A 26,056-nucleotide genomic window follows, 5' to 3' on the forward strand; every position below is an offset into this window, starting at 1 on the left:
AGCAGCAAAACTGTAACAGTATTTAAGATTGATTATGATATAAAACTGCATGAGCTGAAATAAAGGGTGGGCAGGAAAGAGACTTAAAATTTGCTTCATAATTAAACCAGGCCCGTACGGGCCACTTAGTGTCAGCTGTTTGCCGATTGGTATGTAGCAAATGGACCAGGCATGGGATAATAAGAAACAAGGGCCAAAAATGGCCTCACATGGACTCTGTACACTCAGCTCCATGCCGAGCCACCTTGTGCTATTGAACAGAAAACAGATGTTGCCCCTTATCACTGGGTGTGTTTCAAAGTTACATTCAGATAGGAAAAAAATTGGCTGTAAATTAAATTCTGAAAAAAGAAACAATTATGGCAAGCTCTCCTCCCAAAATCTGTACTTTGTCACTCAAAAAAAAATCTAATTAGCTTTCAGTACAAGCTTTCGAAACACATCAATAAGTTGCTGGCTATCCTGGATAGGCTTTTATATGTAAAGGATAGACTTACACATGGTATATTATCGTCTTAAGTCAGCTTAAGGTAGAATAATTGAACTATTTTTTGAAATGTCACTAAAAAAATCTCACTTCTATGATGCAAACAGTATTAATTCCCTTTTAAACCTCCCAGTCTCAATATGCCTGAGCACAGTCACTAAATATGCACTACTCAGTATATTCTCAATATATTTAGAATTAAATCTATTTATAATTGATGCATTTAAGGGGAAGCTAGATAAACACATGAGGGAGAAAGGAATAGAAGGATATGCTGATAGGGTGAGATGAAGTAGGATGGGAGGAGGCTCGTGTGGAGCATAAACACCGGGATAGACCGGTTGGGCCGAATGGCCTGTTTCTGTGCTGTACATTCTATGTAAGGAAAGTTACTATGTGCTATAAAGCACTGACTCTGTGCTGCATTTGGCAAATTGAATCCTGTGTTAATGGCAATGATTTAGAATTTCCTGTGTCGGGTTTTTGGGAAGATCTAAGCTGTATTTCAAAATAATCAACGACCTCGCTCAGTGTCTCATCGTCACAGGTACTTTGAAAAAGATGGTCTACAGTATCCACGAAAAGGATGGGTAACAATACAATAAAACCCTTTTAATGGAACATTTAGTGACCGTGCTCAGGCATTTTGGGACTGGGAACTCTAAAAGAGAATTAATACAGCTTGCATCATGTTGGTAAGGAACTACTCCCTTTAGTCGTTTCTATTAAATAAACACTCTTTTAATGTGGCAAGGGATTGAATTGGTATGCAAACAAATATTCACTTTTAAAAGAACGTCGTAATAACAACGGACTGGTATGTACAGTATTTGAAACAATTCCATTGCCTGCACAGTTTAAAGTGTCCCAGTGCCCAAAACCCCCTCAAAAGCATTAAGCAGCTGACTGTGTACAGCCCTGATTTGCGCCATTGCAAAATGTTAAGACTCTGATGAGAGTAAATGTAAATTTTAAGCTAATGGAATGAGAGTCCACATGTGTGCTAAACGCCAATTTTCAGAGCTCCCCCCTGGAATAATGCACGAATATACCCCCTTCAAGGTAAGGGGCCCTCACCTCACCTCAGTTTTTTTTTCTCCTTACGAACTGTTGCTTATTTGCAGGACCTCTATCCTGAAGGGATCACTTCTGTTTTTCTCCTTATTGCTGATTTTTAAAAAAAATACATTTACTTACAATACAGAATCCCATCTACATAGATAAAACCATTCCAGGCAGATTTTATCTGCGCACAAATCCAGAAGTCTTTTTGTGGCCAACTCGTAGAGGAAAACTTGTCTTGCCAGCTATCCATTTTTTTTTTGTGTGTGTGTGTGTGTGTCCGCCTGCTTTTATAAACCCAGGCACTGGCTTCCTAGCATCTGTGCTAGCAGGGGAGTAGGGGGATGAAAATACTGACCCAGGTTCAAACATAGTTTTGTGTGTGCCCTGGGGAGAAACTCTATTTGTGCTGAGTGGAAAGGGGAGATGGTGACAATGCCATAAATATCAAATGCTGTTGTCACAGAGGAGAAACAGAAACTTTATGGGGAGGCTTTTATTTGCTGCTGTTGCTGATTCTAGAGTTTTAACATTATACCTCATGGGATGTTTGATCACTAAACATGATGTTCATTTTTCATTTTACAAGTGGCCAACAAATGTTCCAACACACTTTTCTTTAAAAAAAACTGTTCGCACTGGTAATGACAATAAGAAAAAAAATTAACAGGTGGCAAAAATACCTCTGAAAGATTTGATACCGAAAGTAATTGAAAATAAGCTGCTAGTTGCAATCTCAAACACATATTCAGTGTGTACATGGTTAAAGAATTTGTCAGCTTGCACCATTGCAGTTTTTTAAAAGGGGGACTTGTTTATTCAGAGCTCTGTAGAAAGAATAGTACAGCACCCAGGGGACAGACAATACCAGGCACAAAGCCCTGGTGCCTCAACATGTAAAAGGATGTTTTTCTATGTGCTACAAATCCCACTTGAAAATATAATTAGAAGGAGAAAATGGCAAACTATTGCATTAACTGTAATTGAACAAAAGACCAGCAAGGCATGTGGGAGGTTGCAGGGACCCATGGGAGTTCAGGGATACATCAGATCCTAGAAGTGACATCTCCAGGGCACTCTCATTCCATTTATTCTGTCCCTTACTACTCTTGTTGATTGGCAATACAACTTGTAATTAATAGAAAAGCTGGATATAATATGAGAAAATATGGAGAAACAGACTGGTCTCAGCAGAAAAGCTTTTATTAACCAGATTAAGTGTATGACTTCAGAAAAGGTTGCTTAAAAGAACTGTGCAATGATTCACTGGCAACTATCCTCTGCCACACAACCAGGCTGACATATTCACTATCCCTTAATGAGCTACTCCGATTTATTCGGCTCTTCCTACTCCTTTCCCCTCCCCCTCCTCCCTTTCTCTCTCTCCAATACTGGATGCAGGCTAATTCAATGCTTAATTGTTTAGTAAATTCAATTTTCCACGTTCTATTCTTCATAGCCTTCACTAAGGTCCTTAAATCTTCCACACTGAGCTCCGAGTGCAGCATTTGTGAACTGAGCATACCTTTTTCATCACTATTTTTCTCCTCCACCACTTAATTCACCATGAAAAGATTTTCCTTGCTGGAAATTCCGATTCCGCTATGATCTGTGAGGCATTCCGATTCATTGCATTTTCATTGTGTTGGGTCTTAGATGCTGGGCACCCCCCCTTTTCACACAGCTATCTCCACATTATACAGGCGACCATGCAAGAAATGTTGGATTCCATCTCAGTTTATTACAATTTCTGCTACAGTCACTCTCTAATGTGATCTCAAAATGGACAAAATGTTTATTTCTTTTATACGAGTGAGACGAGGAGTCATTTAAACTGGTGCTTTCTGCAACAAACTCGTTGTTGAATAGCTGAACTAAAGTAATAATCATTCTTTCATTGCCCAGTTCCTACAACGTGTAATTACAGTTGTAAAAATTAAATGCTGCTTTCCATTCTACTTTGGATAACTGTTGTATTCGAAACAACATTATTAATACAATCCTGCTACAATGAAATGCAACAGAATCAATGGCATTAAAAACATTTGTAACATTTCAGCAACCCCTTAGTCTTTTCAATAGAGAAACAATGAGACTCATTCTCGCACTGGCACAAATGGAAAGGGAAGATTTGTACTGGGACCTATCAGCCTCCCCATCAGTGAGAGCACAGCAAAGCTAGTATTAGGACTTAAAGGAGAGTACAAATCAGTTTTGAAGCCTCTAAATTTTTCTCTTGTTCAAGGGACAAAAGCGCATAGCAGAGATACTGAAGAAAGCTGTTTTCTCGATGCAATGAAGTGTTTTGTAAAACAAATTATACCCATTTTCAAAGAATCAAACTCCTGTGTAAAGCGATGCAAGATTTCAGTACCTGTCTGGATTGCAAAAATGGCAAAAAAGAAAATATATACTTTTAAAAGATGCAATGCTATTTAACTTTTGTACATAATAGTGTAAGCAAGCAAAAATACCCAATGGGTAAGAAAATCCATCTAACAAAAGGATTTCTATATTATCTATGTCCAAATCTTTCTCTGCGTCAAACCAGTAAGGTTTTTTTGTATTAAAATATGGAATCAGATGATTTTACTGTAAACAAGTGAACAAGAGCTTTAGTCTTGGAATGTTTTACATAGAATTACACAGAATGTACAGCACAGAAACAGGCCATTCGGCCCAACTGGTCTATGCCGGTGTTTGTGCTCCACACGAGCCTCTTCCCTCCCTACTTCATCTAACCCTATCAGCCTATCCTTCTGTTCCTTTCTCCCCCTTAAATGCATCCACACTATTCACCTCAACTACTCCTTGTGGTAGCGAATTCCACATTCTAACCACTCTCCGGGTAAAAAGGTTTCTCCTGAATTCCCTATTGGATTTTATCCACAGAAATCTGCATCTCACTTTCAGTGCATATCATTTGAGCTTAATTTCCTATGATAACCTTATATATTCAACAGATTGTTTCATATTGAATGTTCATTTTCCCCATTTATGATTTAAGAGCATAACTTGTGACTTACACTAGTAGCTGGACTGCTACTCTGCCAACTAGCAGATGCAGGTTTGAAACCCAGCCTTGACACAGTCATACTTAGGTTTCCCCTAGTGAAAAAAGCAGGGATGCATTTAAGGGGAAGCTAGATAAACACATGAGGGAGAAAGGAATAGAAAGATATGCTGATAGGGTGAGATGAAGTAGAGGGGGAGGAGGTTCGTGTGGAGCATAAACGCTGACATGGACCAGTTGGGCCGAATGGCCTGTTTCTGTGTTGTAGATTCTACGTAATTCTACGTAAGTTTATCCAGGATTCACCTGGTTTTGGAGGAGGGAAAACCGAACAGGGAAAATGTCTCTTCCTGTACCCAAATGCATGATTGCAAGTCAATCAACTAGGGAGCGACATCGATGGCGGTCCTGGAAATGTATGCTGGTTGAAAAGTCTAGCATTCCACACTGAACAGGACAGTCTAGATGTGGAGTCCAACTTGAAGGAAGATTATGGGAAGGGAAGCCAGGGGCAGGAAGAAAGATACAAAATATAGCCAAAAAAATAGGATACAACTTTGAAAAGTTTACTCAGAAAATCTTTAGAAGGGTTTGAAAGCTATCTAAGAATTAAATAAATTTGCAATTAAATGGCTTTGGCTCTTTCCAGTAGCCAAATTCAAATAACTTGATACTGAAATTGATATATTTTATTACTACTAATAACATTAAAATATTCAGCATTTAAGCATATTCTTTCCTTATTTATTTGATCTGCCAGCAATTGTCACTTTGTCCATTTCTCTCTTAATGATGTAATTTACCATCATGGCAACTGTTTGAGCCTCAACAGGTGAGGTAGTAAAATAACTAGGGATTACATTTTCCTCTTTGAATGAAAAACGGGAGGAGTGCTTGTTTCCCATCATAATTTACAGCCCGCTTACGAAATCCTGGGACATGCAGTTTTGAAACACGCACTTCCCGAGAATATGATTTTATTACCGCTAACGAAAAAGTAGCAGCTAATCAAGGTGCGCCTCCAATAATGGCCCGTTAACACTTAACAAACAGTTAACCAACCACCTAACCAATATAAATGTCAGAAAGTTTGTTATTACAGCTGTCTCAGTGCACAATTTTTGGTGGAAAATGGCTAAATATCGTGAAACGCTTGATTTACTGATGAGGCCCTGCATGTGCTGATACCCTCAGTTATTTAGAAATGCAAACAGACTTTTGGTGGGAGAGGACATCCTTCAAATATGAAATGAGGCATCAAGAGTAGCAATATATCACTGAAAGAGTGAGCAAGGTGTCAACTACTTGAAGGACCTGGCTGGGGGTCTGGAAAACGTCGCATGGGTTAAAAAGACATGAACGTTGCAGTAAAGTAGCAGCAAAGAACATATATCAACGTGAAAGACACAAAGGAATGTTAGCAAGGATGAAGAATGGCACTAGAAGTGAAAATAGTGTGGTTATGCAAATCACATTATACAGTACGTGCCGTGATGGTAGAAGAGAAAATACTGCAGAAAGGAATTTTTGTGGGTAACATCATTTGTCTCAATAAAGAAAGGACTTGTATTTATATACCGCCTTACATGACCTCAGGACATCCCAAAGAGCTTTACAGCCAATGAAGTACTTTTGATGTGTAGTCACTGTTGTAATGTAACGCGGCAGCCAATTGCACACAGCAAGGTCCCACAAACATCAATAAAATAATGACCAGATAATCTGTTTTAGTGATGTTGGTCGAGGCATAAATGTTGGCCAGGACATCCTGACTGCTTTTCCTTGAAATACTGCCATGGGATCTTTTACGTCTACCTGAGAGGGCAGATGGGGCGTCGGTTTAACGTTTCATCTGAGAGACGATACCTCTGCCAGGGCAGCACTCCCTCGGTAACGCTCTGGAGTGTCAGCCTAGACTTTGTGCGCAAGTCTCTGGAGTGGGATTCGAACCCACAACCTTCTGACTTGGAGGCGAGAGTGATACTCACCGAGCCCTGGCTAATACCTAATCCCCACTGCTCTTTTGTTTAATGGAAAAACTCTCACAGAGTGTGGAACAGGTGGTGAGCCCTGTGTATGAAATGACTCAGTCTACTCCAGGGAGCAATAGTTGCTTTATTTGGGGAAGGTGTTGGGACTGAGGAGATTGGAGAGGTGTGCAGAACCACTGGTATGTACCATATTAACCACTATGATTTGCACAATCTCTTGCATCAACATGTTCATGTACACTCATTGTGTACAAGTACATATTGGTGCATGTAATAACAATGTAGTACTCAATGAATAAGTGTGCTTAAGTACTGGTAACGCCCCAGCTGCTCTCTTCAAGGAGAACACAGTAGTCATCTAGGTACACCTGAAGAACACCACACACCTGAGCACCAACAATCACTATCCCCACTGAAGTAGACGCCACCATAGGTAACGCACTACTAGATAGTGATGGTGAGGAGAGAGCACAGTGAAAGGCACTGAGCGCTGGTGATGCAGGGATGCCAAGTGTGGGAGTTGATAAGGGGCCAGTTAGTACAGGCTGGGACTCCAGCATGCTGAGCTCCCCTCCCCAGCTTATATGGGCCTGCTTTGCGTTGAAGAAGTTATTTGCACCCATGCACACTGTATTGGATGATGGCCTGAGTTGCACAGGGGAATCCAACACATTCAACAATGGGGCATTGATTGTATGCACTTCATCCTGACATTGACCTTGTGGCAACATCAGTAGTATTTGCAGTGGAGACCTTAGTTACACAGGCCAAAGCCACAGTATAGCATCCATCATGAATGCTCGCACTGTTGCTATAGAGGTTTTGGGGTCCAAAATTCCAAGATGAAATTCCAACACGGACTGTTTAAACTTTCTTGGAGAATTGTTACAGGCAACCATGAGAGATTCCAAGATGAGTAGGCATCATGATGAGATGCCCTTTACCAGCAGTGTATGTGGAGTATTCCAAGAACAGTTAGTTGGCATTCACGTCAGTGGCGGGTCTGTGCCATCACATACTGCTACACAAGTGGAAGTCAGTGTGGTCTCTGAAAGCACTGAGTCCAAAAAAACAGCAGCAAAGGAGATCGTTAGTAGTGCAAGTCATCAGGGCTAATTACAGATATAGGTACAGGACCTGTTTTGCCTGCAGCTCGCTAGTTAGCTATGCTACCGTCCATCGGTGCTACCTAGGGAAGAACTTAGTAGGCCACACGGGGATTTAACGAGGGCGAGATGGAGCTGAGGTCTCCGGCAGTCATAGGTAGATGGGCCCAACTGGCCCTTATAAATGAACTGCCCTCCCACTACCCCTGCAAACTGTGGCAAAGTCAGCACTGGAAGCTACTGTCGGGCGTGAGCCCAGAATAACGGCTAGGATGCCAACCCAAGGAATTTTACGCTGTAGTCATTTACAACACCTACGAGTGAAAAGTATTAATTTACAGGAATCCTCTATCACACTGTGGTCACCTCCAGCCTGCGTACTAGGAACATAGGAATATAGGAACAGGAGTAGGCCATTCAGCCCCTCGTGCCTGCTCCGCCATTTGATAAGATCATGGCTGATCTGTGATCTAGCCCCATATACCTGCCTTTGGCCCATATCCCTTAATACCTTTGGTTGCCAAAAAGCCATCTATCTCAGATTTAAATTTAACAATTGAGCTAGTATCAATTGAGCTGGATGTTTAACTCAAAAACAATCAAAAGAATTTTAAAAATATATAAAATCAGCTGCAAGAATCATACTTAAGTATCAGCTTGGCTCAGCTGGTAGAACTCTCACCTGACGACTCAGAAGGTTTTGGTTTCAAGCCCCACTCCAGGACTTAAGCATATAATTTAGGTTGATATTTAAAGTGCAGTACCGAGGGAATGCTGCATTGCCAGAGCTGCTGTCCTTCAGACGTGATGTCAAACCAATTTCCTTCTTACCTGTTCTACTAGTTCAGGTGGATTTTAAAGATCCCTTTGCAGTATTCAAAGAAGAGCAAGGAATTCTCCTGATGTTCTGGCCAACATTTCTCCCTCAACCACCACCACCAAAAATAGATAAGGTCATTGCTATTTGTAGGACTTTGCTGTATGCAAAATGGCTGCCGCGTTTGCAATAAAAGAGATTGTGTAAGTCATTCTTTATGAAGTGCTGTGAGGTCATATGCAAATACAAATTATTTCTTTAAAATGACAAATCCCTCCAATATGCAGAAAGCAAAAACCATATCTTGACTGTTTAGCACATCTCAGGATGTTGTTGAGCTTATTATTAGAGCGTTATTACTTATTGTAATTGCTTGCATTTTGCGATAGCACCTGTATTATAGAAAACTTCCCACATCACTTCAAGGAGGAGAAATGGATGCAAAAAAACAGTAGGACAATTAGGAGAGATAATTGAAAGCTTGATCGAAAGAAAGGTTTTGAGGAGGTGTATTAATGCGGAGAGAGAATTACTTAGAATTGCACGGAAATTATAGCACGGAATGAGGTAGTTGGGCCCAACTAGCTGTGTTGGTATTTATCCCCCGCAAAAGCTGTAGTCCTAATCCCACCCTGTTCCCAGATCCCATTATCCCTCTTTCCATCAACCACCTATCTAACCTATTCCTAAATGTTAACATGGCCTCTGCTTCAATCCCTAACTCTGATAGTGCATTCCAAAGCCTCACAATCCTCTGTGTAAAAATGTTTCTCCTGCTCGCTGACCCAAATCTCTTACATTTAATCTTATGTCTGTGCCCCCTCATTCTAGACCTCATGAGGTCGCCACAAAGACAGGTTTGGAGAAGCTGACCTTTATAGAGGATGAAGCTTAGGAGGTCAGGTAGGAGGTCTGGAGAAGTCGTGTCTGGAGGTAACAAAAGCTGGAAAAGGCTTTCAGCAGCGTTACAAGCGAAGTAAGGGCAGAAACATGTGGTGTTGTAGAGGTGGAAGCAAATGGAGTAGGTGATAGATAGGATTGAAGGTAAGCTCAGGGTCGAACAAGACACTGAGTTTATACACCATAAGGTTTAGCCAGGGAGTGGCTTGAGTCGGAGATAAGGGTATAGAGTTTCTAGCAGGAGCTGTCATGTTGTAAAATACAGAGATGGCCATGGAATCAAGGGTTGTGGCGGACAGCTGAGTATCAATAGCATACAGATGGAAACTGACCTCATACCAACAGAGAACGTCGCCAAGGGGTAACAGGCAAATGAAAATGAAATAGCCATTGGTGTAACCTTGATGTACACTAGAGGTGACTATTTGGGTGCAGGAGGATAAGCCATTGGTGGGATATGCTGGCTATTTTGGGACAAGTGGGAGTAGAAACAAGCGAGGGTAGTCTCATGGATGTACCATTGAGGAGAGGCAATGGATGAGGATGGGAGTGAATGACCATGTTGAATACCACAGAAAGGTCGAGGAAGACAAGATGGAATAATGCACCATGATCAGAGTCACAAAGGATGCCACTAGGGATTTTGACTAGGGCAGTATCAGTGTTGTGGGCAGAAAGGATTCAAACAGGGAATTATTGTTGTACATGCAATGATGGGCTCAAGGGCTTGGAGAGGAAAGACAGTTTAGATATTGACCACTATTTGGAGAGTATGGAGGGCTCAATTGTTGTTTTCTTTTGAGGAAGGATGATGATAGCAGTTTTGAAAGGGATGGGAACAATGCCTGTGTAAATGGAGCCAATAGCAATTTCAGTGAACTGTGGGGCAAGGAAATGCATGATCAGGAGTTGGATGAGGAGAGAATCGAGGGAGCAGAAAGTGGGTCTCATAGAGCAGACATAATAACATTTATTTGGACTGTACTGCATCAGGTTGTTAACTTAAAAAATATATAATATATATACTGTAAATAAAACATTAAGAATGTCTTATATCACACAATGACATGGGTTCCAAAAATATGTAACATAATAATCCTACATGTACCACACATGCTCAGACTTCCTTCTTGAAGTTCCATTAACCAAAGGGTAACGTGCTTTGACTGATAAATGCAGTTCACTATCACATGCTGCAATGAAATTTATTATATGAAGCTTAAAATAACACCCACACCCTGTGAATCATCTGCAGCCATTTCACGAACAAGTCCAGTAATCAGAAAAGTATTAGATCTGTTGTATTTTCCCTGATTTGATTTCTATATTTATACATTGATACATGTCACATTGCATGTGCTGTCCCTTTCGTTTGTTACTAATAGACTACTGTTTCTCTCACCAAATTTCTATCATCAACCAAGCATTCTAAAACCAAAAGGGAACAAAATAAAATTTTGCACAAATTAACAAAGAGAAATAGTGTAATAATGAGTTTAATTATTTTATACTTCGGAAAGTGACAATTGATTTACTGAGAGGCAATATTGTTTTATATAGTGCCAGTTATGTTAATCTACCTGTAGCTGTACTGGGCTTATATTGAAAAAACAAAATGGATTCTGTGACGATGTAAACATTAGAATAAAAATGCTTCTATTCCTTCCTAAAATTTCCTGCACTTTATTTTTTTCTTGCTATATAATTTGCCAAACACTATATTTCATAGAAAGCTTTTAACTCTATAAGACCAAGAGATTAGTATATTTTAAACAAATCAAAATGCTACACTTTACAAACTAGTTATAAACTAACAAAGTGTATACACCAAGTTATTATTTTAATAGCTGGACACTTTAGTTCTAATTCAAAATTATGGTTCAAAAATTCTGGAGTTAGGACTCGTTCACCATGAAATTGACATATTACTACCATGATCACTTTGGTTGACCAGAAAGTGGTAAAAATGAGTCTCAACTTATTTTGGTTGCTTTTGTCGGCCGACAAATAATCACAGATAATAAATTACATATAAAAATATGATGTGTTTATTTTGTGATTAGACTATGTCGGCAGTCCTTCTTAGAAACAGCATTTTATGTACAGTAGTGCAAAAATGGCCGTATGACCTTGTTTTGTGACAGTTCATCATTTTCTATATGTGTTCGATTCTCTGTCAAAATAAGTAAAACTTCAATGAACATTAAAATACAAATGCAATAAATTAATTGCCAAGTGTTACAAACCATATGATATGTTTTACACCATAAACTGTCACACACAGATCCCTATCCTTCTGCATACAAATGAATACAAGCATTCTCTCTCAAAAAATTTAAAAAGAAGCAAGCCTACAGACATCAGTTAAACATTATAAATCTAGGCACATCACTTTATATGGCCAAATACAATTGCCACAGCCAGTGCACAGAACTCCTTTCAAACAACTGTTCTCTATAAATAAATACCACTCTTCACTTTAACTTCAGTCTGTACAAATAAGGTCTATACAACCGTGTGCTTCCAGTTTCCTGGCCAACTTAAATTGTGTAATACAATTCACATCTACTACCAGCATGGTTAGAAAACAAAATCACTGTCCATAACTGCAGTAACACAGATTCAAAACCTTTTTTTAATTTGTGCATTGTTAACTGCTGCTATACAAAGCAAATAGACTTTCTGCTGAATAAAGTAATCCATTGATGTCTAAGAGTTAAAGAAATACACAGTATTTATGAAAGTGTTTCTATTCTGTTGAAGTATGCAGTGCAAATAGGCACAAGCTATAGACATATTGATTAAGATCTTTAACTAGTAACTGACTGCTGGTAATAATTCTAATGGGATGTTTGTTTAGCCATAAAAGTTACTATGATTTTGTCCAGCTGCTATCTTGTAGTCAGCTCAAGAAGGAATGGCCCATACTAGTATTTCTGTTACCAAATTAGACAAATTTTACACAAGCTTTTGAACACTGTATTGGACAAAAGCAGGATATTAAGGAAGGAGGTTTGGGTTATTAGAAGCAAGCCCTCTTAGACTTAGTCAAAGCTATACTCTTGGATGGTTCATTCTCTAGGGTAGATTACTTTCCAAAAGTCAGCCTGAAGCTATTTTTCTTGTCATATGCTGCTATGTAAGCTTTACATATACAACATAAATTGTTTTTTTTCTTTCTGTTATTTTAATTATCGCCCAGTATTTTCAACATGTACCTGATAATAACCAGATGTGATCAGTGTACCATGAAGCATTGTGCTGTGTGCAACCTTCTGCAGTGTGTGACAAATGTAGAAACACTATGCAAACTGAGTTTTCTGGACAGTGTTTCAGAGAACAAATTCTTTAAAACATAAAGCAATACTTTATAGGTAATTACACATCAAGACAGTTTCTCTATTTTAACTTTCATCAAAAATATTGCAATTCATTGACACCCCATTATGGAATTTAAGACATACTAAAACATTGTGCTTTGTTCCCTTAATATATTTTACGGCAGAAGAGGTAGAATTTAATAGATTGCTTACTACACAAGTCAGATTAATAAATACAGAATGATTCCAGTCCTTCTGCTTTTGACTCAAACTAAGAATGTTATCTGAAAGCATTTGGTTGCATAAGTAAACTTTTAGGTCTCAGGTTTACTGTTTTTGGGTTCCAGCTTGCTGCAAGTCAAGAAGCCAATTGCTCAGCCTTTGTAAGCAAGAACTCAAATACAGGCAGCATCAGTAACCAAATAGATGACAAAAGTTTATACAGTAAAATATAATTTAAGATAAATGTTACAGATTTTGGATCGATAGCTTTAATTCAATAAGGTACAATTCTGTACTGTCAGTTTAAAACATAAGAATGTCTGAAATGAGAGATGGCTGTTTATCCCATTGAGTCTGCTCCTTTCAATAGACCACATACAATTTGCACTACCATAGACTCTTCCTAACTTATTCAATTTCCTGAGAGAGTGAACAACCACAGGCAAAACCTCCATGACCCACAATGACAATTGAACAAAAATAAAATATCGGTCTAACAATAAGACATACATCATTCAGCACAGAGGCATGGTAAAGAGCTGTAAGACAAGCTACCCGGCAAAATGTACATTTTGTTTTTTAAGTTATTTCATTTGCAATAAATAAACACAAAATCAAACATTAAATTATGCAAATTTGGAAGAAAGCATATATGAATGTCTTGTGTCAGAACATTTCATTCATTCTATTTTACATCCCAGCTAGATTTTAAATTAAAAATTAAATTGAATAGCAAAACAGTAACTTAAATATAAAATGTCTCATTTAAAAAGATTGGCACGGCCCATTTTTATTTAAGTTACACCTATTTCTTTGATTTGTTACATATTTTTAGAATTTCATTTTCTTATCTTTTACAAACTATCACAAAAATAATTATGTTGATAAAAATTATTAATAAGAAACTATGGCCTTAGCTTTGTCCTATTCAGCCAGTACAAACTGGACAGCTCTGTGGCAGTAACAGCAAAAGACTTTTAATTCAGAAAGAGCAGACAAGTAACAGCAAACTGCACAGGAAGGAACATCCCACATTGGCTAATAAACTGATACCAAGTACACACTTCATCTTACAAATGTCATGTTGAAATTTCTTCATTTTGTCAACTATACAGGAAAGTTTAAAATAAAGAATGAAGCTGAGGCTTTGGGGCTATGTCACAAAGCAGTAGTTAGCGTGTGTGAAACAAGTGTAAGTTCAACTCAGAACATTATCAGATCACCACAGAAAATGGAAAACCAGACCCAGTATGAAAATGAATATTGAGATGTGGCACGCACGTAGAAAGCGTGTGAATGGGAGTGAAAAGATATGGAATAGGTTTACTGCTATGAAGTAGTGCATTCGTAAACAAAAACAGAGAAATAACTGGACAAATAAGTGTTGTAACAAATTAAATAATAACAGCACAGAGATGTAAAATGAACTAATGTAGTTTATACAATGACTGTGGTCGCTACAGCATCGTAAAATCACCAGCGTAACGCCATTTTTTCACAAAAATACTTTCCATTGTCACGAGCTGCACCATGTGACCAGGTGTCACACTGCAGCTCTTTCTCCTCTCGTCAGACTTCAACAAAAAGAAAGGAAAGTATCGATTAAACTGAAAAACACCACCACCAACCAACCCAGAAATTCTTCAGCATATTTAAACGTGGTGATATTGTGTTCAAATACATCATAAAGATAAAAATATAACCCTCTGAAATATCCCAGAGGGCCCGATCCCAACTCTCAGTATACCAGCTGAATCACTACATACAACAATATTTCTCTAAGGCATGGTGCATCAATGTAAGATAGGTCCAGAATTTACTTCATCTATAATTGCTTTTATTTCAAACTTTTAACAAGTAATGTTAGTTAGCCATCCGACAAATAGAGAACCATGTCAACCTGCGTATCCACCAGATGCAACACCTTTGCGACTTATATACCTGGGTCCACTCACTGTTTAAGTATGGTATCACATAAGGACCCATGTGGTATCCTCTATCCATAACACAAACATGTTGCCAGAGTAACAGCTTTAAGCATTTCACAAACCATAGTACATCTTGCTCTGTCTATAAAATTGTCTGTTGCAATCTGAACCTACTGTACACTAATATTTACCATCCGATATGTCATAACACTATTCTTTTAAACTGTTCAGTTATTTATCAAAATATCAAAAGTTACAGAAAATTGCTTAAGAAAAACAAACTCTAAAACAACATAAGAATAAAAGATGTATTTATATTTGAATTATTACTATTCCAGTTAATGATCATCTCCTATACAAACTCCACAAACTGTACAACGTAAGGACCCTCAGGGCCGACAAACAGATAATAATGCTACAAACAATTTTCATAACTTTTAACCCTTTGAAGAAATAAAGATTTTTTATTGTTTGAGCAGTGTACATTAATTTTATAGTTAACCTCCATATTAAAAAAGTGTGGAGCAAGACATAAATAGGCATTTAATTGAGATCTCTGCTGCTCTACCAACTATAATGGGGGAAGTTTCCTACAATGAGAGATTTGTCACAGTTTCTTGATTTGACACGATTTGACAGTGAATTTTATAAAATAATACTATGAAAAAAGGCAATCAAAAAAAGAACAGACCACACGACAAAGAAAAAACAGAAAGCACATGTTCATTCAGAATACACATAACACTGGAAATAGTATTGTACATTATAGAGCACATATAGACAAGAACTGTTTGGAATTATTTGCTATCTGATTATACGTGGAATAGAGTTTATTCCGTGTATTTGAGATGATATATTTTTACAAGGATTATTTTGTGTTTTCCCTCAAAACATACGGGGGCTGCTGTAAACTTGGCTCATTGAGGTATTTTGTAGCAGTGGTATTGCCTTTGCTTTAGAGCAGCTTATTAAGAATGTGAACTTTTTGTTAATCTTGAGGGTTTTAACACAAAGTCAGGAAGCTACAAATCCATACTTGTTCCGTAACTCACTGATGAAACAAATATTAACTGGACCAAGGCAGGCCTTGTGAATTTAGCCTTTAGCGGTGGCATTATCTCTGGACAAAGCTGAGACTGCAATTAACAAGACAGGATAGGGAATATTAGGGTATTTGAACACTTAGAATAATCCTCATTAAAGCTAAGTAAACAGCTTATTACAATTTTAATTATTTTATATCACTAAAGTTATCAACATGCATTATATAAAAAAAAGTTCACTTTGAGGGCAGTAGCATATACCCATTTAATTCCACTGGTGAGTTATTCGATTTTCCTCATTGTGTAATATTGAGTATTCCAACATGTCATTAGATATACACTTTAGAAAATTTATGCTAAATAGTTTACTTCCCAATAATCCACTACTGGGATAAACTCTATAGTATGAGTCAGGTGATTCCATATACCTTCAACTCCACGATTACTACATCCTTACTACTCTCTCCACTACATCACACCGCCTGGCGTGTTTGCTATATGAGGAAAAGAAAAAGAAATCGAAAAACCATAAAGTTTTCCATAAATAAAGTAAAAGTTAAGTCGAATTCGGTCTTAAACTCCTGCTGCCCTTCTTATGCCACGTGAATTTTATTCTTGTGGTTTATGACATCATTGAAACTACTCGATTGAATTATCCACGGTCTAAAGTATATTATTCAAACCCAACTTTGTGTTCAAAACACAACATAATGCTAATAGTTAAAACATGTTATTAACTGACAGCACAGAACAAGACTTCCAACCCGACTTCAATATATTGTGCTCGGTAGTTTTGCGATTATTTTTAGCGGGCGTGTTTCTTACAACGCTCCAATCGGCAATAGTCAAGAATCCTCTCTCCGAAAAACTACCGGCTTTTATTTTAAAAAGAGCAACACACCAAACAAGGGCCCCAACTTCAGGTCAAAAATTGGTCGATATCAGTAGCTCAGGTCCAAGTGTGAAAACAACACAAGAGAGGGCGGGAAACTGTAACAAGAGTCCCGGGAAAAGCGCGAAATTGAGGCTTGAGGCGGAATAGGAGTGGGAAATAGCGGAGGAGCGCAAGTTACTTTGACCATGTCAGCTGGCGGCCGAGCCCCGTCCCATGAGGGCGGGCGGGCGGCACCTGGGGCACATGGCAGTGCCAGACACCTTACAATGGGCAGGGTGGGGGTCATGTAATAATGGCAGACACGTTACAATGGGCAGGGTGGGGGTCATGTCATAATGGCAGACACGTTACAATGGGCAGGGTGGGGGTCATGTAATAATGGCAGACACGTTACAATGGGCAGGGTGGGGGTCATGTAATAATGGCAGACACGTTACAATGGGCAGGGTGGGGGTCATGTAATAATGGCAGACACGTTACAATGGGCAGGGTGGGGGTCATGTAATAATGGCAGACACGTTACAATGGGCAGGGTGGGGGTCATGTAATAATGGCAGACACGTTACAATGGGCAGGGTGGGGGTCATGTAATAATGGCAGACACGTTACAATGGGCAGGGTGGGGGTCATGTAATAATGGCAGACACGTTACAATGGGCAGGGTGGGGGTCATGTAATAATGGCAGACACGTTACAATGGGCAGGGTGGGGGTCATGTAATAATGCCAGTCATATTACGATGAGCAGGGTGGGGTTCACATTACAATGCCAGTCACGTTAGAATGGGCAGGGTGGGGGTCATGTAATAATGCCAGACATGTTACGATGGGCAGGGTGGGGGTCACATAACAATGTCAGTCACGTTACAATGGGCAGGGTGGGGGTCGGGTGGCAGTGCCAGCCAGCTCCCGCGCCCCACTGGCGGAGATTGGCGCCCTAATCCGTCTGCGGGCAAAGCGGAAAGGAGTCGAGACATGCAATGCAAGCAGCTCTTCATGGGCTTAGTAACGGTGTCCAGAAATAGCAAATAACGCCTGAAGAATACCACCTGCACCAAATGAAAGTAGCGAGAAAATACATGTTAAAAATTAAAAGAGATTTTTTTTTTGTTCGGTGGCACTTTTTTTTGGAATAAGCGATGGAAAAACTAGAAGAGACTCCGACGACCCGCTTCCAATTTACAAGCCAACGAGTTTGCCCTCCTAACCAGAAAAACACTGATATTGTACAGTAATGTACAACAAACACGCGCGAAACACAATGCGGTATAACCTATGGATAATGCACTTTATGCACCCTAATATCGCCTTACTTAGTTTTTTTTTCTCGCTGTTTCCACCAGGTAGGCAGTAACCTCATCTCACGTGACTATTAAGGGATCAAACGTTTGTTGAGCTTTACTTGAAGGCAAGGGTCTCAAACTGGATCAGCCACATTCAAGGCCAGCGTTGAGATTCTCCCCACTGCAGCTACAGGGAGGGGCCCGCAATTCCACACAGCCCAACAAAATGATACTCTTCACAAGCTCTGAGAGAAAACGTCCTCGACAAATGCAATCCAAAATAGGACAAATCTGACAACCGAATCCCTCTACTCCAGATACAAAAATTAAATGCAGATATATATATATACATGGAACAAAACATGTCTCCTTTTTTTTGACATTGTTGAGAAATACACACAACAGATTTTTTATTTTTCCGGTTCAATTCATTTTTTTTTCGCCCGAAGGTAGATATTAAAAATACATATGGGATGGAATAATCCAGAGATGGCACATCACTAATGTCACGAATCACGACTAAATGTACAGGAACTACAAACCTTTCGGAAAAGGAAACAAAAAAACACACACGCGAATTGGGAGGAGGACAGTGGTCGCCTTTAAACTATTTTTCAACGAGACGTGTTTTTATTTTTGTCAAACTTTTTTTTTGCCACTCGTGAAATCGAAACCACAGTTACAAATAAGCCTGATTTGTGCTGCGGCCTGAGTAATAACATAACATGGATAATGAATGATTCGTTGAAGAAAAAGGGTATAAATCTTCATTTTGGAGGCAATTAACGTGTTGATTTCACTCAAGCCCCTAAGCAATACGTGTATTTTTTTTTTGCAAACAGCTCTCCTGCTCTGCGCCTCCCGAGCTTTTTTTACTAACAGATTTTTTAACTGAGCGTATGTGGGAATTCAAAATTCGCAGTAATGTTCAAAACCGAATTCGGTCCAAAATGTGAAAACTATTTTTTTTTAAAGCAATTTTTTTTTCATGTGGCACTTTGAAGAAGCAATAGAAGCGGTTCCCAAATAACTCGTTTTTGAATAGTGACTATTTACACGTGATTTAGTTAATGCCAGAAAACCGCATGAAAGTGAATTTCGCTTTGAAGCGGCGCGATTTAAAAAGAAACACTTTCATTAAATTTCCATCTAGTTAGACAACCATAAGAGATGATTATGTGTCTTAAAACATTTTAATTGCACGATTATTCTGACATGGTCGTGGAATTACTCTCGTTTGGTCTCTCAGCGATGCGCTGCGTGTAACTAGATGATGTTTTTTTAAATATATATATATATATATTGCATCGCGCCTTCATCACACCTTTTAAACGGTTTTGAAATCTTTACCTGCCTCAAGAGCTCGGCATATCTCCTTCCAAAAGTAGGGCAGTCTATTTACATACGTCGCACCCCTCCCCCTTTCTGTGAAAAGTAAATACATTCACAAATATCACTCTATGAGGGGGATGGTCTAACAGTTTGCGTGGGTTTTCATATGTCTTTATGCGGGAAGAATCCTGATTTTAAATAAAACGCTGTTGAGTTCGGATCCCGTTTGGCTGGCGTTAGGCGGCGAGCTGGCTGCGTCGCAAGTAGTGTCTTCCACATTTGACAAAAAAAGGATAGCAACGATTTTAATGCATTCTCTGTGATCGCTGCTGTTACGGCCCCTCAAGTCGCTGTCTTTTGTAACAAGAAAAAACTAAAGCCCAACCGGCGGATGGACGTTGCAAATAGCCGCGTTCCCATGGCGCCGACTCTTTTTTGCCAGTCTCCCCGAATCCGGTGCGCTCTGCGCGGGCAACAAACTCTCTTCTTTTCCCTCCTTATCTTTAATGAACCCGCCAAACCAAAAATAAAACAATCAGATAGGCTTCGGTGAACCTTAGACCAAGTTTTTAATGAATCGCCCCCGAGTGTCTACATTTTTTTTCTTTGAGCCACCGATCGCGATATTCGCCCCTTGTAGGGGTTTTTTTTTTGGAGGAGAGGGGGGGGGGGACTTAAAAAGTGCGATGTTTCTCTAATTTGAAACAGCATCGGCCCCACGCAAACCCGTAATGCGTGGCTCAGCTCTGCGAGCGATCGGCCAGGGGAAACGGACAAGCCAGCCTAATGAACCGTAGGACAAGAGGCAAAAAAAAATACACCATGTGAGAGATTTCCCACTCTCTCTCTCTCTCTCTCCACACATTTCCAACACCACCTATCTCAGCTGCAGCTACTTCCATTATAAAGATTCGTCTCCTTCTCCCTGCAGCCTCACCAACAACAATTACTTTTTTTTTTCCCCCGCAAAGAAGATAAAAATTAGAAGCGACAAGAAGCGGGTTAACTTTCTAACCATCACTCTACAAGACAATCCTGCCGGGTCGAACCTAAGAGCGATCCTTAATGAGCACATAATAGGCACTTAAGTAAAATATTCATTTTGACAGAAATTCATAGAAAGGGCTTGATAATATGCAAATAATAAGGAGGCGTATTGCCATAGCAGGCATTGAGAATTCAATTCTGAGGGCTCCATACCTGATCTGTAATATTAACAGAGGACGATCTGGTGATTTCCTCGTTGTCTGATTTTGAACCTCCTTCTCTTTCATCAATAACCAAATCGATGGGCATTTTTCCTTTCAAGCAGCTTATATACCGATGGCAAAAATTGTCACATAATTCGTGTACCTACAATTGGAGGAAGTGGAAAAAAAAATAAGGCAAAACAGAAAGACACAAATGAAAGTGACAAGTGCACGTCGGCCTATGACATGAAAGTTCAAAATAGTGGGAAGCACTCGGGAACATTACAATTATCCTCCAGAGACATACGCATCAAGAATTTGGAATAACTTCTGCAAAATAGAGATATCGCTGAAAATTGACAGTGACAAGATGATTCACAGCTACAACATATTCAACACCCGTGTTAAATTCATCTGCTCCCGGGGTTGTGGCCATTAGAGGATTGACCTGCATGAGTGACATTTAAGGTAAACAGTTTAATTTCATCTAGTTATTTCATTATAACCTTTGAGGAACTCTGAACACACAAAGGAGCTGTGCAGAATTTGAATATGACACAGATGTCTATCAATGGTGAGCCCTCATATACACTGCCCATGGTCTTCAAAGAAGTATATTTATTGTGGTGAGGAGGAGCAGATTCTTAACATGGCAAAAAAAAACACGCGGCGCTCACAGTTTCCGTCACACGTGTATGATATCTCCTCTAAAAAGCACGATTTGCCTTTTATATTTCATTAAAATATTTCCCGTGGACTAATGGGACAAAATATTATGATTTCCCATCTAATTAGTCATAATCGGCAGATTGTTTTCATCTTTAGACTATTTAAAATATTTGGTCTCAATAGGAAAAAAAAGGGATTTATGTTAAAAGATGATCAAAATTAAATCCCACCACGAGATTAAAATTGAACAAAACGCTGGGGCGTTTGCGGTTAGGGTTTTAGTGGCATAAATTGTAATTAAACAGCAAGAGAAATGAGCGCCAGGAGTAGCTTTGACACTAATTACAAGGAGGCCAGAAACTAAGACATTTATGCAAATCTACTCGCACTAAGAACTAATGTATAACACAATCTAAAAAAAAGAGGGACATGAAAATTACCTTCTCTAATTCCAAAAGGTGAAACCTTAATACTTGTATGGCTTGAATCATCTGAAAAGAAAATATGTAAACATCTATTAGCGCCCAGCACACAAAAATGTTATTATTATGCTTCCTAATTCTATTAGTTGAAATGGTAAAACCTTTAATATTCCTAACATCTGTGTATCTGTGCGAGGGGTGGGGGGAGTTGGGGGAGGGGGGCGCACAGTAGTTGGATGTGCCGTAAAAGCACGAAAATATAATCAGTGTCTGCTCCTTTTTTTCCATCCTACCTATGTACTGATTTTAACGTCAAGCGTTTACATTAAACATACACGGAACTGTCACAGAGAACACAATCATGTTCGGGCATAAGCATCCCCGCCGAGCGCACCCACAGTTCCAATATTTGTACCCTCCTAGCAATGATGCAAACTTTTTTTTTTAAAAAAGTATAATGAAACCAGTCAGGAGGGTCTACTTTTTAAAAGCAACTGTTTAAGTTCTTTAGGTGATCTCAGAGTCAAGGGCAACTTACACAACTGGATTTCGTGTACTTTGGGAGGGGTGTTGTAAACCGCAGTCTCTTTAAAATTTGCCGAAACTCAAGATTTTAGTAGAAGCGTTCATAAACAACAACAAAAAATTAAATAAATAAAAATCACACATCATCTTAAGTGGGGTGACAGCCGTACAATAACTAAACGCGATGGTTATCGTCTGTGACAGCCAACGCTATCATAAAATCAAAAGCGCAGATTTGCAATGGATTGTGACGATCATTATCCTTGTTTACTGACTTACAAAACATGGTCTGTAGTGAACTGAAAGCATCACGGCGAATGTCGGAATTATTTCCAAGGAGGCATGTGGATTTTGCTAATATTTTTGTTTGGTTTAACAGAACGCGCTCACAAGTTTATCAACATCGCCTCCTCTCTTAAAAAAAACACTACCAGGCTTACCAAATTATCCAGTTCAGGATTGGAAGAAAAAAGAGGTTTCTCTGCTCGGATCTAAAGTGAGAAGATAATAATATTGTGATCCCCCTACTGTAAAATGTTAATATTAGTCATAATCAATGAATTCAAATAGATTTCCAAACTTTACTGTATTTTCTAATGCACTTTAATATCACACATTCTTAGTAAGCAACATAAATGATAACACGTTTTATTTAGCCAGCATTAGGATTAAAACATTTTTGTTTGAATAGAAAATAAGTTATTACATTTCTAAGGAACACTTCAAGATAGTAACAACTTTTAAAAAATGTTTTTAAAAAAACAATAAAGCTAAATCCACTATGTTTCCACTGGCAGTAGTAAAACTTCACACGCAAAATGCTCTAATTATAATCGGTTTCTACAATTATTCATTTCACTTCTTGATTCGGGGCAAACGTTCTGAGACAGTTCAATGTTGTTATTGTACAACTTTCTTTAATTATTTTACTTATCGTGGATCAGATTTTTTTGTTGTTGTTTTTGCCTGTATGACATGCTGCAGTCCAGGGGAAACATGAGTTTAGCCACTTAAAATATTTGTAATTTTTTTTTAATAAGAAGGTTTTAAGATTGAAGTTGACATGTGTGCTGGCTGACCTGCTTAGCGAACACTGCTATATCTTCATTGAAAGACTCCGAGGAGCAGACATCACCGCCTGCTACCCCGGGCTCTCGGGGAGTGCAAGTTGCGAGTTCACATTTCTCAAAAATCAGTGCTAAAAGGGGAAACAGCGGATGTCTGTAAGAGAGGATTGAACGTCAAAACAATACAAAAGTAGAGGGCGATTTTCTTTTTCTCTTGTGTGTGAGCAGTAGGATAACCAACACGACAGAGCTGCACTTAGAACTTCACTAGGAAGGTACTTGTTGATTTCTGGCTTTACATAAATTACAGTCGTAAATTGTGGCAAATTAGTTACTGGAGAAACACCGCGATCCTTTCTAATCACTGAAAATCTTAACAGTAGTTTCTAAACGTAACGATTAAGACACACAAAATATGTGAAAATTTGGTAGTAAAATGGCCCAGAAGTAAACTTTAAGCAGCCATTTTGGACCCCAAATTTTAGAAAGCTTACACTCAAAAAATACATATGCAAAAATGTTTATCAAATCATCAGCGATGAGTCGTTTTGTTATTTACAATTGCAAATGAAATCAAACTGACACAAGTTATTCCAAAACCTCGACTCTAAATATCTTCCGCAAAAAGTAAATCTAAAAGACCTTTTGGTCCACATGTTAATAAAAGTTTTGCTCTTAAAAAACATGTCCTACATAGATCTCTGCCACAGATCAGAAATAATTTTAAGAACAATGATAAAATGTGCTAGCTACCCACCCGTAAATGGAATCTTTATCTCTCTTTAATGCATCGTTTACAGAGGATCCCATGCTTGGCGGCATGGCATTAGCATGGGTTGTGTGCGGGTATTGGTGACTGTGTAACGGCGGTCCGTGATTGAGGTGGTGGACAGGCTGCATAGACCTGGGGGCATGAGGATCACCATACATAGTAGTCGGTATCCCTACTCCATCCATACCACCGTAATGTGAGATTTCATCGTACTGCACAGCAACAAACAGAGAGAGGGAGAGAGGGAGAGAGAGAGAGAGAAAACGTGAGGGGCGGAAATCAGCATATCAACAAACTTAAACTATGAAAAGCACCAAACACAACTTCATTTTCAAAAGTTCTTGACAGAACAGGGCAAATTTTATGTGAAAAGTTTTCATAGCCAGTACCGCGCCGTCTTGTCGAAGCAGCCCGCAACTCAGTTTTATCGCACTTGGCTGGCAGTTGTTTCAGACACTAAACACTATAAACACTCACCCTTTGCGCCATCGGCCTGTCTCGCACCCTCCTCTCCGTTGCAGCTTTTGCTGTATCCTATAGGACCAATATCAAAAGGAATAAACACGCCACTCCAAAAGCCAGGTCAATATCCCTGTGAGTCCCTTGTGTAGATGATCAGCCCCAAACTCTTCAGCTTAACTTGGATGCACTCGGGGAAAATATTTCTGATCAGCAATAATATATATATATATAAATATATATAATTTTTCACCACAGCACCTCAGCGGATAGAGAATCTCGTTCCCCCAAAAGCCAGAAAAAGCGCCCCTCAAACAAATCTGCCGAGTCTCATGGCTTTTTGCCACTCCAGCTGTCAATCAAGGCAAGGTTGTCAAGGTAGTGAAATGAATGATGATCCGCCGTCCACTTCCACTGGTCGGGACACCTTAGTGATGGCAGCGAGCTGTGCCCGGAGGAGTCCAGCTCCCGATCGCCTGTGTGTGCAATAGCCTGCAAGCGCCTTGCGCCTCGGAGAGATGGTGCAGGGGGAATCTCACTCTCTCTGGAGTTTGGAGCTCTTTAAAGGGCCCGATGCCGCTGCCCCAGTGTTGCGGAGCCAGAGGTGGATTTGGAGAGAATGCTGGAACCCGGAAGCAGTGGTGGCCATAACAGGTCGCGTCTTACACAATGCGCACCGGACTACCTCAACTCTCACACACAGGAGGGGTGGGGGAGAGGCAGCTGGAGATAGAAAGAGCGATAGACATACAATGCTAGCGAAAGCAATACAAATCACACCAATTGGCAGGTACAGATTCTTACCCACGCCTAAAAGCAACACAATTTTAACATTTTTTTCCCCAGTTTTCTGAACACGGCGTGCAAATGGTTCTGGTGATTTTCAGTGAGCACGGTGTCTTCAGAACAAAGTTGATTTTCAACAATTGCGTGTCCTGTTCTGCCTTGTTTCTTTATATCGTTAACTTTTTAAAAAAAAAACATTAAAACATTTACTTTGTCATTTGGTCCAATAATGCAGACTGCTGGCAGATTATGTACAAATGGCGAACGCACTTGGAGTTGGTGCCTGACACTGCTTCCTAGCAAAATAATTGGAGAAAGGTAACTACTCTGAAGGCGTAAGCTACTTATGGAATGCTTTGATTTATCCAGCATAGTGTAATATTTTCTATTGTTTGCTAAATAAATGTGGTCAGACTCAGTTGGCTGTAAGTTGGAACTAGTTTTGTCTTTGTTTTGTTTAGATTGTCTCTTTGGTGATTTTATTGTGTAATATTCATACGCTCTGACATTCTCCTCTATATTGTCGCAAAATACCGTTTCATTGTTCCGCGGGCTGATTCATGAGACTCTGATGGGATTACTCCAGTCTTTAAAATCGGCTGTTCATTTGCCCAAATCTGCTAGTTTAATGCACGTTACTTATATTGTCACTTCCCATTCCTAATCATTACACCAAATTTCAAATAAAATCAACATCCCGTTTCTTGTGTCGTTACGTATGACTTTACAAAGGTGTTCCCTAAGGCGCTTGGTCCAGAAAGTTGTGGA

General features: G+C 39.4%; 1 protein-coding gene across 4 annotated transcripts in view; it reads right to left on the reverse strand.

The window, feature by feature from the left end:
- The window catches only part of LOC137324791 (homeobox protein Meis1), a 181,697-nt gene extending 156,546 nt beyond the window's left edge, over positions 1-25,151 (reverse strand). Inside the window, exons 1-6 of one of the 4 annotated variants that reach the window (XM_067989493.1) lie at positions 24,521-25,144; positions 24,029-24,255; positions 23,284-23,425; positions 22,645-22,695; positions 21,698-21,748; positions 20,599-20,751 (exon numbers count right to left, since the gene is read on the reverse strand). In XM_067989493.1, the coding sequence (XP_067845594.1) occupies positions 20,599-20,751; positions 21,698-21,748; positions 22,645-22,695; positions 23,284-23,425; positions 24,029-24,255; positions 24,521-24,532 (636 nt within the window). In that variant the 5' untranslated portion in view covers positions 24,533-25,144. Of the gene's footprint in view, positions 1-20,598; positions 20,752-21,697; positions 21,749-22,644; positions 22,696-23,283; positions 23,426-24,028; positions 24,256-24,520 lie in introns of all 4 variants that reach the window. The other 3 variants (XM_067989494.1, XM_067989495.1, XM_067989496.1) reach the window with 3 other exon arrangements.
- Between the last annotated feature and the right edge of the window lie 905 nt (positions 25,152-26,056).

Source organism: Heptranchias perlo, chromosome 8 (genome assembly GCF_035084215.1).
Source record: "Heptranchias perlo isolate sHepPer1 chromosome 8, sHepPer1.hap1, whole genome shotgun sequence".
In the NCBI taxonomy this organism is placed as follows: Eukaryota; Metazoa; Chordata; class Chondrichthyes; order Hexanchiformes; family Hexanchidae; genus Heptranchias; species Heptranchias perlo.